This window comes from Piliocolobus tephrosceles, chromosome 3 (genome assembly GCF_002776525.5).
Source record: "Piliocolobus tephrosceles isolate RC106 chromosome 3, ASM277652v3, whole genome shotgun sequence".
Classification (NCBI taxonomy): domain Eukaryota; kingdom Metazoa; phylum Chordata; class Mammalia; order Primates; family Cercopithecidae; genus Piliocolobus; species Piliocolobus tephrosceles.
Genome location: NC_045436.1, coordinates 116,575,479 through 116,589,681, shown reverse-complemented (window position 1 = coordinate 116,589,681; position 14,203 = coordinate 116,575,479). Strand labels below are relative to the sequence as shown.

The 14,203-nt window shown below is 40.7% G+C and overlaps 1 protein-coding gene across 2 annotated transcripts; it reads right to left on the bottom strand.

Moving 5' to 3' along the window:
• Window positions 1–399: 399 nt before the first annotated feature.
• Window positions 400–13,503, bottom strand: LOC111531290 (cytochrome c oxidase assembly protein COX18, mitochondrial). Of its 2 annotated transcripts, none has more exons than XM_023198511.1 (6): window positions 13,084–13,503; window positions 11,799–11,899; window positions 8,713–8,876; window positions 8,252–8,373; window positions 5,429–5,536; window positions 400–2,621 (listed from the first exon to the last, which is right to left on the bottom strand). In XM_023198511.1, exons 1-6 carry the CDS (start codon window positions 13,414–13,416, stop codon window positions 2,448–2,450), a joined length of 1,002 nt encoding a protein of 333 aa, XP_023054279.1. In that variant the 5' UTR covers window positions 13,417–13,503; the 3' UTR covers window positions 400–2,447. The 2 variants fall into 2 exon arrangements, with proteins under 2 accessions (XP_023054279.1, XP_023054277.1); XM_023198509.1 differs by having other exon boundaries at window positions 1,778–2,621; window positions 8,252–8,376.
• Window positions 13,504–14,203: the final 700 nt, after the last annotated feature.

The following is a 14,203-nucleotide window of genomic DNA, read 5'->3' as shown; positions in this document are numbered from 1 at the left end:
TTGTTTGACTTCTGTTGGGAGGTGACTTACATTTTTCGCCTACAAATGGCCTCAAAAGCACTTGTGCAAATACTGGTTCTGGGGTTATGGATAGATTTGAGCAAGTAGGCAAATTTACAAATATAAAATCCACAAATAATGACGATGTTTCAATTCCTTCCATGTGGCTGGGAAGCACAATTGCCCCAATAGGACAGTCAGAAACCAGGACTAGGAACTTACATGAAAAAAGAAACTAGTCTTAATTGCCACCATCTATGTCTAAAATAAATTATCGGGGAACTGCAGTAACATGACAAGCAGAATTCTTATCTCTGTGCGCTGTACATTTTTTGTATTAAAAAACAACTTCATTAAGTAGGTGAACTAAAATTTAAGAGACATCAAAGAAATGACTAATGAATTTCACTTTAGTTTTTATTTTATTGTAAAACACTGAGATGGAATGATAGGGTTTCCCAGAATCAGGTCCATATTTTAACTAAATGAAAATTTATGATTTATAGTCTTCTCAAATACCTGTCATATTTGATATCTCAACCAGAGCTAATCTTACCTCTTTACAAATTAAGCAAGTAACTGGATCCACAATTTATAATACCTGTCAATTTTTCCTGTATTAAACCTCTATCATAGTTTAAGCCTATTAGAGTACTTAATCCTTACAAATAAACAGGTTTAAAATCACCTCAATAGGCAACTGCCCTTCTGGTTTTCTTCGACTAAACAAACTGAATGCTTAAGATTTTCCACTTTGGGTGCTAGCAGTACATGGTGTTACACTCTGTATTCCAGACTTCTTAAATTATAGAAAAAGGAATGTACACTTTTTGTATTCTTTCTGAGCAGGGCTAGAGGCAACATCATCTACCATGCTAGGTACTTGTATGCACGGACTACTCTACTGCATATATTTCCAGTCGCCGCCCCCTTTTCTTTTTCAACCATGCATTAACTCAGGATCAATGTGTGTTCCATTAGAATAAGATTTATTCACTAGGAGTTGCCAGAAAACCTTCCCGGTATCAATGAAGTCCCTGTATTTTGAGTCCTAAGATTTTTCTGAAGAGAAAACCATACATATATAGCCTTTTTTCAGATGCTCAGAGGGGTCTAAAATCCTCTTCACCTCCAAAATAAGAAGAAACATCTCAGCCGGGCACAGTGGCTCATGCCTGTAATCCCAGCACTTTGGGAGGCCGAAGTGGGCAGATCACTTGAGGGCAGGAGTTCAAGACCATCCTGGTCAACATGGTGAAACCCCATCTCTACTAAAAATACAAAACTTAGCTGGGCGTGGTGGTGCATGTCTGTAGTCCCAGCTACTCAGGAGGCTGAGGTAGGAGGATTGCTTGAACACGGGAGGCAGAGGTTGCAGTGAGCTGAGATCATGCCACTGCACTCCAGCCTGGGTGACAGACAGAGATTCCGTCTCATTAAAAAAATTAAAAAAAAAAAAAAAAATGCTCGGTGAGGTGGCTCACGCCTGTAATCCCAGCACTTTGGGAGGCCAAGGCAGGTGGACGGGTGGATCACTTGAGGTCAGGAGTTCCAGACCAGCCTGTCCAACATGGTGAAACACATCTCTACTAAAAACACAAAAATTAGCTGGGCGTGGTGGTGTGCACCTGCAATCCCAGCTACTTGGGAGTCTGAGGCAGGAAAATCGCTGGAACCCGGAGGGCAGAGGCTGCAGTGAGCTGAAATTATGCCACTGCACTCCAGCCTGGGCAACACAGTGAGACTCCATCTCAAAAAAAAAAAAAAAAAAAAGCATGAATCATCTCACTGATCTTCTTATTTTATAAAACAGTAATATGCAGTATTGCTTAGTTTAATTTGACATCATTCAGTAGCTAACCCTATTCTCTAACAAACTGTAACTTTATAAACAGAGACAGGTACTTTGGTTCTATTCTAATACTTTCACAATTAAACATACTGCATTTATAATATTTAAAAGATTTAAATTACTGTCAAATATATCTGGATTGCATCTTTTTTTTTTTTTTTTTCTCTTTGACAGAGTTTTGCTCTTGTTGTCCAGGCTGGAGTGCAATGGAGTGATCTCAGCTCACTGCAACCTCTGTCTCTCAGGTTCAAGTGATTCTCCTGCCTCAGCCTCCCAAGTAGCTGGGATTACAGGCGCCTGCCACTATGCTCAGCTAATTTTTTTTGTATTTTTAGTAGAGAGGGGGTTTCACCATGTTGGCCAGGCTGGTCTCGAACTCCTGACCTCAGGTGATCCGCCCACCTCGGCCTCCCAAAGTGCTAGGATTACAGGCATGAGCCACTGTTCCTGGTCTGGATTCCATCTTAATGTACAATATTTCACGAAGTTCATGATTTTAAGAAAAAGGAAATCAAGTAACATCTGAATTTCTAAGTCTAAATACATTAAGGTGATAGTGACTCTTGCAACTGTTTTTAAATTATTGGAAAATATGTCATTTTCTTGAAATGAACTTGGTATTAAAGGCAGCAAATATGTCTTTATAAGGAGTCTCTGAATCTGACTTGGTCGATGGTATTCGGCAAAGTTGGCGAAATCCAGGAGAACGCAGCAGCAAGTTCTGTGAAAGACCCATGAAGCTGGAGCATAACCAGTAGAGAACAATTGACTATAAAGAGAAGACATAAATGTTAGCATCTGTAATTCCACCAGGACATCACAGTCCAGACATAGGCTGGCAATAAAAAAGAAAATGACAATCTTTGTAAACAGAAGTATGCCAAGACTTAGCAAGACTTGCAGCAGCTACTAGATTCCTGAGATGGATTAAATAGACAGGTAAAAAAGGTTACGGACAGACAGAAAAGCAAAAATAAAGGCTAAAGAGAAGTGTGGAGGGTAGAAAGTAAAAAGAAGCTTAGGCAGAGGCTCAAGAGAGATCTCATCTCCCTTCTTCGACAATGGAGCATACTTTTTCCCCACGAAAAGTCCTGTCCAGCTGCTTACATACTGAAGGTGGAATACTGGAAGCGTGGCATTTAAGATGGCAAACTTAGCCTCCCTATACCTCATTTTCCCCATATAGTCATCTATCTTCCAAATGTTTCCCAATAGCCAGTTTCTCAGTGTAGTAAGGAATGCATTTTCTTTGCCTTCTTCTGAGACAAACAGCCTCAGCATTATCTCCAAATTTCTTTTGTATTACCATCTTGAGCAGCAGTCCCCAGCATTTTTGGCATTAGGGACCATCTCATCTATAAGGCATTAGGGACTGTCCTCATCTATAAAGTGGGGGCAGTAACTGCATCTACCTCAGAGGATTGCTGTGAGGAATAAATGAGATAATTCATGTAGAGTGGTATGCAAGTATGTGGTCCACATTTAGCATTTACATTTGTTATTTGTTCCAAAGTCAGTCTTTAGGGGCAGAAAGTAGCACATCCTCAAAGGTAGATTAGCACAGTAGTTAAGAGGAGGAGCCAAACTGTTTAGATGTGTGTTAAGACTCTATCACTTATAGCTAAGTGACCTTGGATGAGTTACTTAACGTCTCTGTGCCTCAGTTTCCTCATCACCAAAGTGAAGATTATAATAGTACTTTTATCGTTGCGCTGTATAGTACCCCAATTATATGGGATAAATAGTACCCCAATTATATGGGGTAAAATATGTAAACCATTTAAAACAGTGCTCAGCACAAAGTCAATGTTAAATAAATATTGTCTATCATCATCATTTGACTTACCCACCAACAGAAAAAGAACCTGAGCCTAACTACAGCAGACTGTAAGTTGACAGCTAAGTATCAATCTCCCCTCTTCCCTAGTAACAAAATCCTAATTTTTATTTGAGTAGGTTGTCATCTAAAAAAAAAAAAAAAAAAAAGAAAAAGGAAAAAAAAAAAGACTATATTTCCTTGCCTCTTCTGTAGTGAGGGATAGCCATAAAACTAAGATGTTAACACAACTGTTTGGTGGAACATCTGGCAAGTCTCCTTAAAAGGTGCTGACTATACTTGAGGCACCCTTTACTATTCCTGCATGATAACAAGTTTAACAGCCATGACCGTAGTGTAGACTTGAAATCACAGGCTGTGGACAACAAAGCAGAAAGACAGCAGCAGTCTGGGTCTCTCATCTTCATGGACTTGTCCCATCACCCCTAAGCTGCTTAATCAGATTTCCTATAATTGACAGGATAAATTTTGGGTATTTAAAGCATTGTGTTTTAGATCTCTTGTTACTCATTTTGAACTCAATCCCTCCCTAAAACTTAACTGCTTGTATTTTATTTTATCTGGGGGGTTCTTCAGTATATAGCTGGTATGATTTCTCTGCAGAAATGTAGTGAATCTGTGCTGTTCTACTTTTACAGGGTATTTTACGACATTACTACTACTATGTAAAAAGTTCTATAATAGGCACTCATTTCATTAATTCTCACAGGCATTATGATATCTATTTTAGAGATGAACAAACTTATTCTGCATAGGATTAATGACACTATTATGTTCAGTAACAGCCTAAAAAATACATTTTGATGCCAAAAACATATTGCTTTAGATTCCTATAAAAAATACTGTGGGCCAGCTATGGTGGCTCACATCTGTAATCCCAGCACTTTGGGAGGCCGAGGCAGGTGGATCACCTGAGGTCAGGAGTTCGATAACAGCCTGGCCAACGTGGCGAAACCCTGCCTCTACTAAAAATACAAAAATTAGCCAGGTATGATGGCGTGTGCCTGTAATTCCAGGTACTAGGGAGGCTGAGGCAGGAGAACCACTTGAACCTGGGAGGAGGAGGTTGCAGTGAGCTGAGATTGTGCCATTGCACTCCAGCCTGGGCAACACAGCAAGACTCCATCTCAAAAAAAAAAAAAAAATACTATGAATTAGTTTTATATATGCTACACCCTAACTATTAACAACAACTGAATTCGACTTTATGTGTTGGCTCTGAGTAAACATGGAGATATTTTAACACAGCTTTTGCCTCCTTAGAAACTTCTAAAGTATTTGTGGGAAACATGCAAAAGACTGAACTAACTGCAAACATAACCACCTCTTTTTCTATTTCTGTAAAGTTTAATTAGGTATATACAGGGACAAGTTTACCTATTTCACAGAGTTGTTATGAGATTAAATAACACCATACAGGAACCCAAATGGTCTTAGCATTTTGTTTTGTTTCTTTCTTAAGTGCTAAATTCTTTGCTCCAGTTTACATAGGTAGAACTAATTCAATATATCAAGTAGTCAAATGGAAGAAATACTATATTCATGGTATTACGCAAAACACATTGCAAGATTTAAAAAAGGCAAGAAATAGAGACAGATTAGTTACCACAGAAATACTGATTTGGTAAGGAATCAAGTAGTCAGAGGAAGTTCAACAGAAGAGGCAGGGTCCCAGCCAGTTTAAGCTAAAGTCAGAGAGGATTTAGCACATGCTACACACAATGTTGGTGCTTACTCACTGAGGGTACCGTTGCAGCAACTGGAATCATCAACACCGACATTGCACGGACAAAGTATGTAACATATGTCTGCAAACGAGATATTCCAATTTTTTGTAGAGCAGAAATCTGAAGGGGTAGAACATATACATGCATAATGTTATTAAAATGCATATTAAATCAGATAAGCTTTAAAATAGAAACTGATTTTTCACTGGCCTCCATCTACACTTTAATAAAAGTAATATATATACACAAAAAACACTGATTAATCTATATGGCTGATCATCGTTTTATTTTTTGAGACTGGGTCTTGATGTCAAACTGAGACCAGTTTGAGGCTGGTCTAAAACTCCTGGGCTCAAGTGATCCTCCTGCCTCCTCCTCCCAAGTAGCTGGGATAATAGGCATGCACCAATCACTGCACTCAGCTTGATCATCCAACTTTTAAAAATCTTAATAACTGGCCTAGGTGGAAGGATCACTCTAGTCCAGAAGTTTGAGACTACAGTGAGCTATGATTATGCCACTGCACTCCAGCCTGGGCAATAGAGCAAGATCCTGTCTCTTAAAAACAACAACAACAACAACAACAACAAATCACTTATTAATTATGTCAAATTCTTAAATGGAGGTTTTTTGACACTTTGTGCCAAAAAACAAGGGCAATGATTTAAATGGTAGCTATTGTCATAGCATTCTTCAAGCTCCACTTAACAATGATTTATATGGTAGCTACTATCACAGGATTCTTCAGGCTCCACTTAAGAATTCTGCATAAGGCTGGGGGCCTGTAATCTCAGCACTGTGGGAGGCCTAGGCAGGCTGATTGTTTGAGCTCAGAAGTTTGAGACTAGCCTAGACAACTAGGCAACATAGTGAAACCATCTCTACAAAATATACAAAAATTAGCTGGGTGTGGTGGCATCCCTGTAGTCCCAGCTATTTGGGAGGGAGACTGAGGTGGGAGGATCGCTTGAGACTGGAAGGCACAGTGAGCTGAGATCATGACATTGTACTCCAGTCTGGGAGACAGAGTAAGACTGTCTCCAAATAAAAAAAAAGGAGGGGGGAAAAAAAAAAAAAAAAAAAAAAAAACTTCTGCATAATTATGACTCTAGAGCCAAACTACGTAGTTTTACATTTTTATGCCTCACTTTCTCTGCATTAAAAAAGAATATTTAGCTCACAGCGTTATTCTAAGAAGTAAATGAGTTGACTTATGTAAATTGCTTATAACAATGCCTATGGTCAGGCACAGTGGCTCACATCTGTAATCCCAGCTACTTGGGAGGCTGAGGTAAGAGAATCACTTGAACCTAGGAGGTGGAGGTTGCAGTGAGTGGAGATCACACCAGTGTACTCCAGCCTAGGAAACAGAATGAGACTCTGTCTCAAGAAAAAACAAACAAACAAAATGCCTTACACATGGTGTATGTTAAGTAAGAATAAGCTTTTAATAAGCTTTTATTTTTCTTTTAGAGATGAGGTCTCTCTCTCTGTCACCCAGGCTGGAGTACAGTGGTAGGATCACAACTCACTGCAGCCTCCATCTCCTGGACTCAAGCAATCCTCCTGACTCAGCTTCGAGTAGCTGGAACTAGAGGCACATGCCACCATGCCCCACTATGAAAACACTTTCATTAGTCTTTAGAAGACATAGAGGAAAAAACTAGGGGATTGACATTGATTCACTGTAACCTTGTGCTTATCACTTCCTTCTTTCTACCAAATATTCACTGAATACCAACCACAGCGGACGGTGCTAGTGCTCTTAGGGAAACATATTTGGACTACAGGTAGAGTCTTTCCTCAAGCAACTTTCACTCAAGACCTTATATTATATCATCTTCACTTTCCTCATCTGAAAGAATAAGGAGTGTATTAGATTTCACAAACAGGGATCAGAGGTGATGAGGTCTGGGAGATCTCTACTGAGGTAAATCATTTCTAAGATTTCTTCCAGTTCAGTTTGTTCTACTCAGAGTCTGAGAATAATTTATGAAATTATATTCATGCTTTCCCTAAACTGCTGAGTAAAGCAGCCTGGGATAAGGGTTAAGACATGACTGAGAGAGATGGGCACAGTGGCTCACGCCTGTAATCCCAGCACTTTGGGAGGCCGAGGTGGGTGGATCACCTGAGGTTAGGAGGTCGAGACCAGCCTGGCCAACATGGTGAAACCCTGTCTCTACTAAAAATACAAAAAATTAGCTGGGTATGGTGGCGTGCACCTGTAATCCCAGCTACTCAAGAGGCAGAGGTTGCAGTGAGCCAAGACCGTGCCATTACACTCCAGTCTGGGCAACAAGAGCGAAACTCCATCTGAAAAAAAAAAAAAACAAAAAACACATGACTGAGAGATCACATTTTCTATGTGTATGTTTTTCCCATTTCATCTTATAAAGACATTCAATGACTTCTTTAAGGTCATAAAGCAAGAAAATAGCAGTCAGGGCCTGACTGTTCCTCACCTACAAATTTACATATTAAATAACACACACCGAACACCACTCTATTGTAAGAATACAACCAGACTGACTAGGCATCTTCATTACTGTTTTTACCAAAAGCAAATCACAAAATTCTATGTATCAGAATCATATAATTTTGAGGCTGAAAGAGACTTGGAAGTGTGCTAATACAGTGCTTTTACTTTAATTTTGAGAGTTCTGAGGCCCACAGAGGTCTAGGCCAATGCCTGACGTGGGACCAGGAACAAAGGGATCTCACTTCTAACTCAGAGCTATCTTCACCAACTCAAACAAAAATAGATTTGAAGTCAGAACAGCAGCAACAAAAATCCCAATAAATGGCAAACAAATTTCATTTAAAACTACTGACCTCCACTATTAACAAATTGATGACGCCAACAGAGATAGGCAGAATCCAAGTGGAGTCCGGTGCAGTGAGGTCAGGAAACCACAGAATACCACCAGTAGCTAACTGTTCTCGAACAGAAAAACCTGCTAAAATAATTTTATAAATAAAACAATAGAAGTCCTAAAAACAGCAGAGAAAAATATATAAGACGTTAATAAGTAGTCTGACAATTCCAATAGTGTCCCTCACAGGAAAGATCTGCACTAGATTTATTCCAGTTTTTCACTCACAATATATCTATTTTTTTCTCAATACAAAATGTTGTCCTCAACACAATCTGTTTACACTTAAGACTTTAAATTCTATGCTCTTATAAGGAAGATATTGAACATATCCTAATTATGAAAAGTATGCTTTTTTTTTTTTTAGTACAAAGACAATGTTAGAGAACTTCTTTGGGAGAAGACTTATACAATAATTACCTTCTGAATGTGCTGCCCCTGTGCTTAAATTCCGGAGAGCAAAAGACATGAAGATCCACATTGGAAGCTGAATCCAGACCAACACAGTGGCTTTGAAAGGGTGGCAGTTATCTCGCACATATAGTTCTGAAATTAGCCTCTTCATATTCTTTAGATAAGTGAGCCTAGATTGAGGTTAGTGGAAAAAAAAGGGAAAGAGAAAATGTCATCTAAGAATCATGCTTTATTTCCATAGCACAAATAGCGCCTGCTGTAGTTATTAGCTAAAGGATTTGTATAAGGGTTTCAGCTGTCACAGGCATGTTAAGGGGTTCCTTAAACAACAGGCAAATAAAGCCTTTTATCAAAACTTCTACAATATGGTACATAAGTTACATAACAATCTGAAATTGTCAGACTACAGGCTTTGTCTCTGGTGGTCTTTGGCTGATTAGGCTTTTAAAGTAAATTTCACTACTGACATGGTATAACTACAATTAATATTGGAAATATGGAAGCTAAAAGCAAACTTCAATCAAATCTCTCCACTCCAGCCAAACTTAATCACTTCATCTCTGAATATACCTTTTGGAGCTATGTGGTTTTATACTGTGTATGCTCTTGGCCTGTCAAAATAGTCTCCATTTTTCAATCAACTATCTCACAAAGACATTTTTAACCTGTTTCTCTGTTAACCATATTAGTTACTACTGTTTTTTTCCTGAAATTTTACTTTTTAGAATAGTCTTCCTTCGGGTCCAAGAGAATAGGAGTTAAAAACCAAAAACTAAAGTATTCTTCAGGGGAAAGTCTTCTATTTTATTCATCTTTAAATCTCCTGTATCATACATTTTGTACAGAGGAGGCATTCAATAGTTTTTCTGAATTTAGTCAAATTATAGTGTATAATAAGACAGTACACAAAGACATTCTATGTCCTTCATAATTTCACATCTGCCTATTCTTCCAATTTTATCTTGTTACTCCTCTAGACACCTGCATATTCTGGTCCCTGAATGACTTTAGTTCGTCCAACAAATCAGACTTCCGCATAGGCATGCCTTTGGAAGTACTGTATTATATCATCTGTGTGGAAAGCCCACTTTCCTGGCTGTCCATCTGACACACTGTCTTTCACCCTTGAAGACTCAATACTATTGAATGCAGGAAGCTGGCCAACACTGTGGCTTGCACTTGTAATCCCAACTACTTGGGAGGCTGAAGTGGGAGGACTGCAGGACTGCTTGAGGCCAGGAGTTTGAGACCGACGTGAGCAACACAAGGAGACTCTGTCTTGTTGTCTTGTTCAAAAAAAAAAAAAAAAAAGAAAGAAAAGAAAAGAAAATGCCAGAAGCCCTCAGATGTCTCCTCCTAGAAAGAAACATCCCTAAGGATGTATCTGGACAACCATCCTGCCAGTACGACTTAAGCAAAATGCCACAAGTCTTATCTAGGCTGCGTTCATAACCCAGGCAAGCAGCTATTAATTTGGTTCTTTTGGCCTATGGCTGAAGCTTTCGACTTCTTTGATCAGTAAAATTTCAAAACTATAGGTCTGTCAACTTTTAATTTTTACCACATAAAGACATTAAACTATCACCATGATTTTTTAAAATGTCAGGTCTTTTAAACATTAAATAAAGGACACAATCTCATATTAAAGATAGTTGGGAAATTTACACCTATTTAAAAATATATGGTTAATAATATATACATAACACAGATTGATACCACAAAGCCCTTTTTCATTGCTGTAAAAAGGAGAATAATTTATCATAGTCTAATAAGGATCAGAGTTTGGGAAACTGATTAAGGAGTTGATTGAAGCAGGAAGGCTTGTAAGTTCCCAGTGAATGAATGCAGACATCCTTGGGCACAACCTAGCACCCTTAGATTGGGACTTTCCAAGAACCCAGGCAGACAAATGCACAGAATAACCACAAAGGACGGACAGTAGCTTAGCTATCGAAGTGTTTCTACTGTGGCACTTTTTTTTCCACCTCCTCTTTCCTGTGGGCTATTACCTGCTATATCTTTTCCAAACGGTCAAGATTGTAAATAACCTGCATCATTTGTTGACAAATATCACAAAAAAATGGCAAAGTACCTTCATCCTGCGAAGCCTGCCCTGACTTTCCTTGATGATCTAGCTCCTTGTACATAATCTTTATAGAGTAGTTAGTTCACTGACATTATTATTTGATTACAGGTCTGTCTTTTTTAATAGGCTGGAATCCCTAAAGAATAGGAACATGCGGCCGGGCGCGGTGGCTCAAGCCTGTAATCCCAGCACTTTGGGAGGCCGAGACGGGCGGATCACGAGGTCAGGAGATCGAGACCATCCTGGCTAACATGGTGAAACCCCGTCTCTACTAAAAAAAAATACAAAAATCTAGCCGGGCGAGGTGGCGGGCGCCTGTAGTCCCAGCTACTCAGGAGGCTGAGGCAGGAGAATGGCGGGAACCCGGGAGGCGGAGCTTGCAGTGAGCTGAGATCCGGCCACTGCACTCCAGCTTGGGTGATAGAGCGAGACTCCGTCTCAACAAAAAAAAAAAAAAAAAAAAAAGAATAGGAACATGCTCTTATCTTTGTCCATTTATTTCTTTGCTTTCAGTCCAGCATATGAAACTATCATGCCATATTAATAACTTATGAAAATATAAAAGAGTAGGCCAGGTGCGGTGGCTCACACCTGTAATCCCAGCACTTTGGGAGGCTGAAGAGGGTGGATTACCTGAGGTCGGGAGTTCGACACCAGCCTGACCAACATGCAGAAACCCCGTCTCTGCTAAAAATACAAAATTAGTCGGGCGTGGTGGTGCATGCCTGTTAATCCCAGCTACTCGGGAGGCTGAGGGAGGAGAATCGCTTGAACCCGGGAGGCAGAGGTTGTGATGAGCCAAGATCGCACCATTGCACTCCAGCCTGGGTAACAAGAGCGAAACTCTGTCTCAAAAAATATATATATATATATATATATGTATAAAAAAAAATATGTAAAAGAAATACTTTACTGCCAAAACTACAGAATACTCAAACTTATAATTAACATCACTATATATGTGTGTGTGTGTGTGTAAGCTCTTACACGGATATAATTCGCTTACCTGGCAACTCTTTCGGACCACCCCAACTGATTTGCACGAACTACAACTTCTTGGTTAAGATGCCTGGCAATAGCTTTTATTTCTGGCTGCAAGTTTTCCACCTAGCTAAAAAATAGGTTTTGTTATGAGCACATAAAAGATCTTTATTCACAATCACTCAGAATTTTTCACATTATTCCCTCGAGTCATTTAAAAATGTAGTTTACTGATCATGTCAAGAAACCTTAAGTCTAAGCACAAGATGTTAATTTGCTTAAAATGTCCTCAGTCACAACCAAATTCACAATGTACACTTATCCATGTAATCCTGGGCAAGTAACTTAACCTCTAAAATCAGGTTCCCTCACATATAAAACATGTAACAGCACCTACTTCACGGGGATAGAAGTATTAGATGAAAACTGCACCCTGAGCTTTACTGTTCCATCTCTAGATTTCCTAGTAATATAAGCGGAGAAAACAGCTGTCTGTTAAGAACCTTTAATACACTGCGACAGCCACAAATCAAAAATAAAAATAGCATTTATTCCTGCCCTGTGTTCATTCTTCCTGCAAAATGGCTCACTGCCTTAATGTTGCTGCTGATTCCGTTCCTGTTTTGTTTCCGGTTTTTCCCCCCATGTTCACAACTTGAAAACATGAAAGCCACTATTTTTGAAATATCCCATTTGAATAATCAAGCACTTGAACCCGTATTATCTGACTTGCTCTGATAACACTGTGAAGTAGGCAAGGAAGGTACTGCTATCCTTATTCCTCAGAAAAAAGGATTCAATAGTAAAAGTTCAAGTGACTGCCACCAACCAGACAGTCTTAGTCGGGCCTGGACAGGAATCAAGTTCGCAAACTATTAGTCCAGTAGTTTCTTCCTGGTAAAAAAGACCAGCTGGAATACTTTAGGATGAAAGACGCTGCAGACATACTGGCTGTTAAAACTTTTAAGACATGAATTTTATAGGTTTCGCCAACACAATTTCTTCTGTGACTGATTTCTTTGACTCCGTTCCCCGAGAGCAAATATAGTAACCACTTGTGCTTGGAGTACAAATCCAGTAGGACAAACGAAATGACAGGTACATGTATCACAAAATATCTTATTTAACACACCTAATGCTAGTTAAATTATTTTTAACGCTAAAATGGTCACAATGAAATGGTCACGATGATTAAACATTAAGCACTGCAGCAGGCAATATCGTGGGATCGAAAACCCTGAGTGAATGTCGGCCTTCCTCCGCCGCAGGGGTTGCAGCGCAGGGTACGCGCACGGCTCGGCGCCCCTCACCTTGGCCAGGATGTAGTGCTGGTAGGCGGCCAAAGGCAGCGTGACAGCACCCCGCAGGGCCACGGTGGAGAGCAGAATGCTGCCCCACCAGGGCAGGCCCGTGGTGGCCTGCACGCCGAGCAGTACTTCTTCCGCAACCCGCACCGGCGAAGACGCGGCTAGGGCCTCATACCAGCCGTTCGCATGGACTGCAGAGACTGGTGCCACAGCCCACACTGACAGAGTGGGGCGTTTGGCGCCGCTCGTAGGAACCGGCGCAAGCGGCGGGTCCCTAGCCCGCAGCTGCAGGGCAGGGAGCGGCCGCAGCCACCGACCGCCGAGTCGGCACAGCATTTCTGCACCACGGCAGAACAGCCAAAGCTGTTAACGCGCACGCTTCAGCAACAGCGGGCATAAAGCGCATGCGTATCCGCCTGCAGCCGCGATTGACCTTCCCAGACAAGCCGGTGACGTCTTGCGTCGCAGTTGATATGACGCAAGAGATAGGAAGGTCCCGCCTTTCCCACGCGGCACTGGGCGAGCCTACTGCGCACACGCGAAACTTCCCGCTGCTAGGGTGGTTACTCCGAGGCCGGACCAAAACTGCAGACATGGGTGGAGCCTGCTGCCCTCCGCGGGGCTGGGTGTTCTCCAGGGAGCGCGCGTCTTGCAAAGTTCATCTTCACTGTGTAACTTACCATTCTTTTTCACTAACGCGAATCGTCATTTGTAGTGGAATTATCCTTGCTCGGTGTTTTTTTTGTGACCAGAAGCTGATCCCCAACCTTTTTACGTGCACCTGATTGCTTCCGCTAGCGATTACGATGGATTATAATACGCGAGTCACACGTTGCTAAAGTGCCGGCTTGTAGAGAGACGCATGTTTCTTGCTGACCCTGAGTGTTAATAAGCATGCTTAAAGCACGAAGGGTAGTTCAGTCTCTTGTAGATTTAATTGACCCATCTGTTCCGGTTAGTTATTTTGACCACCACCTGCAAACTGAATTTCTTCGATGTTTTGTCTTCCATGGTAAATAGCAGCAAAAATCTTATAGTAAGATAAAAGTGTCATCTCTTGATTTAAGGGAAACTGTCACTGGCAGTTCACTGGCAGTACAGTGAATTCCTTACTGGAGTTTAC

Coding starts and splice junctions, on each gene's coding strand:
- LOC111531290 (XM_023198509.1), bottom strand. CDS start 13,416: ATGCTGTGCCGACTCGGCGGTCGGTGGCTGCGGCCGCTCCCTGCCCTG. Junction 8,877..11,798: donor TGGTCCGAAAGAGTTGCCAG/GTAAGCGAATTA, acceptor ACCTCAATCTAG/GCTCACTTATCTAAAGAATA. Junction 8,377..8,712: donor AGGGGCAGCACATTCAGAAG/GTAATTATTGTA, acceptor AAATTATTTTAG/CAGGTTTTTCTGTTCGAGAA.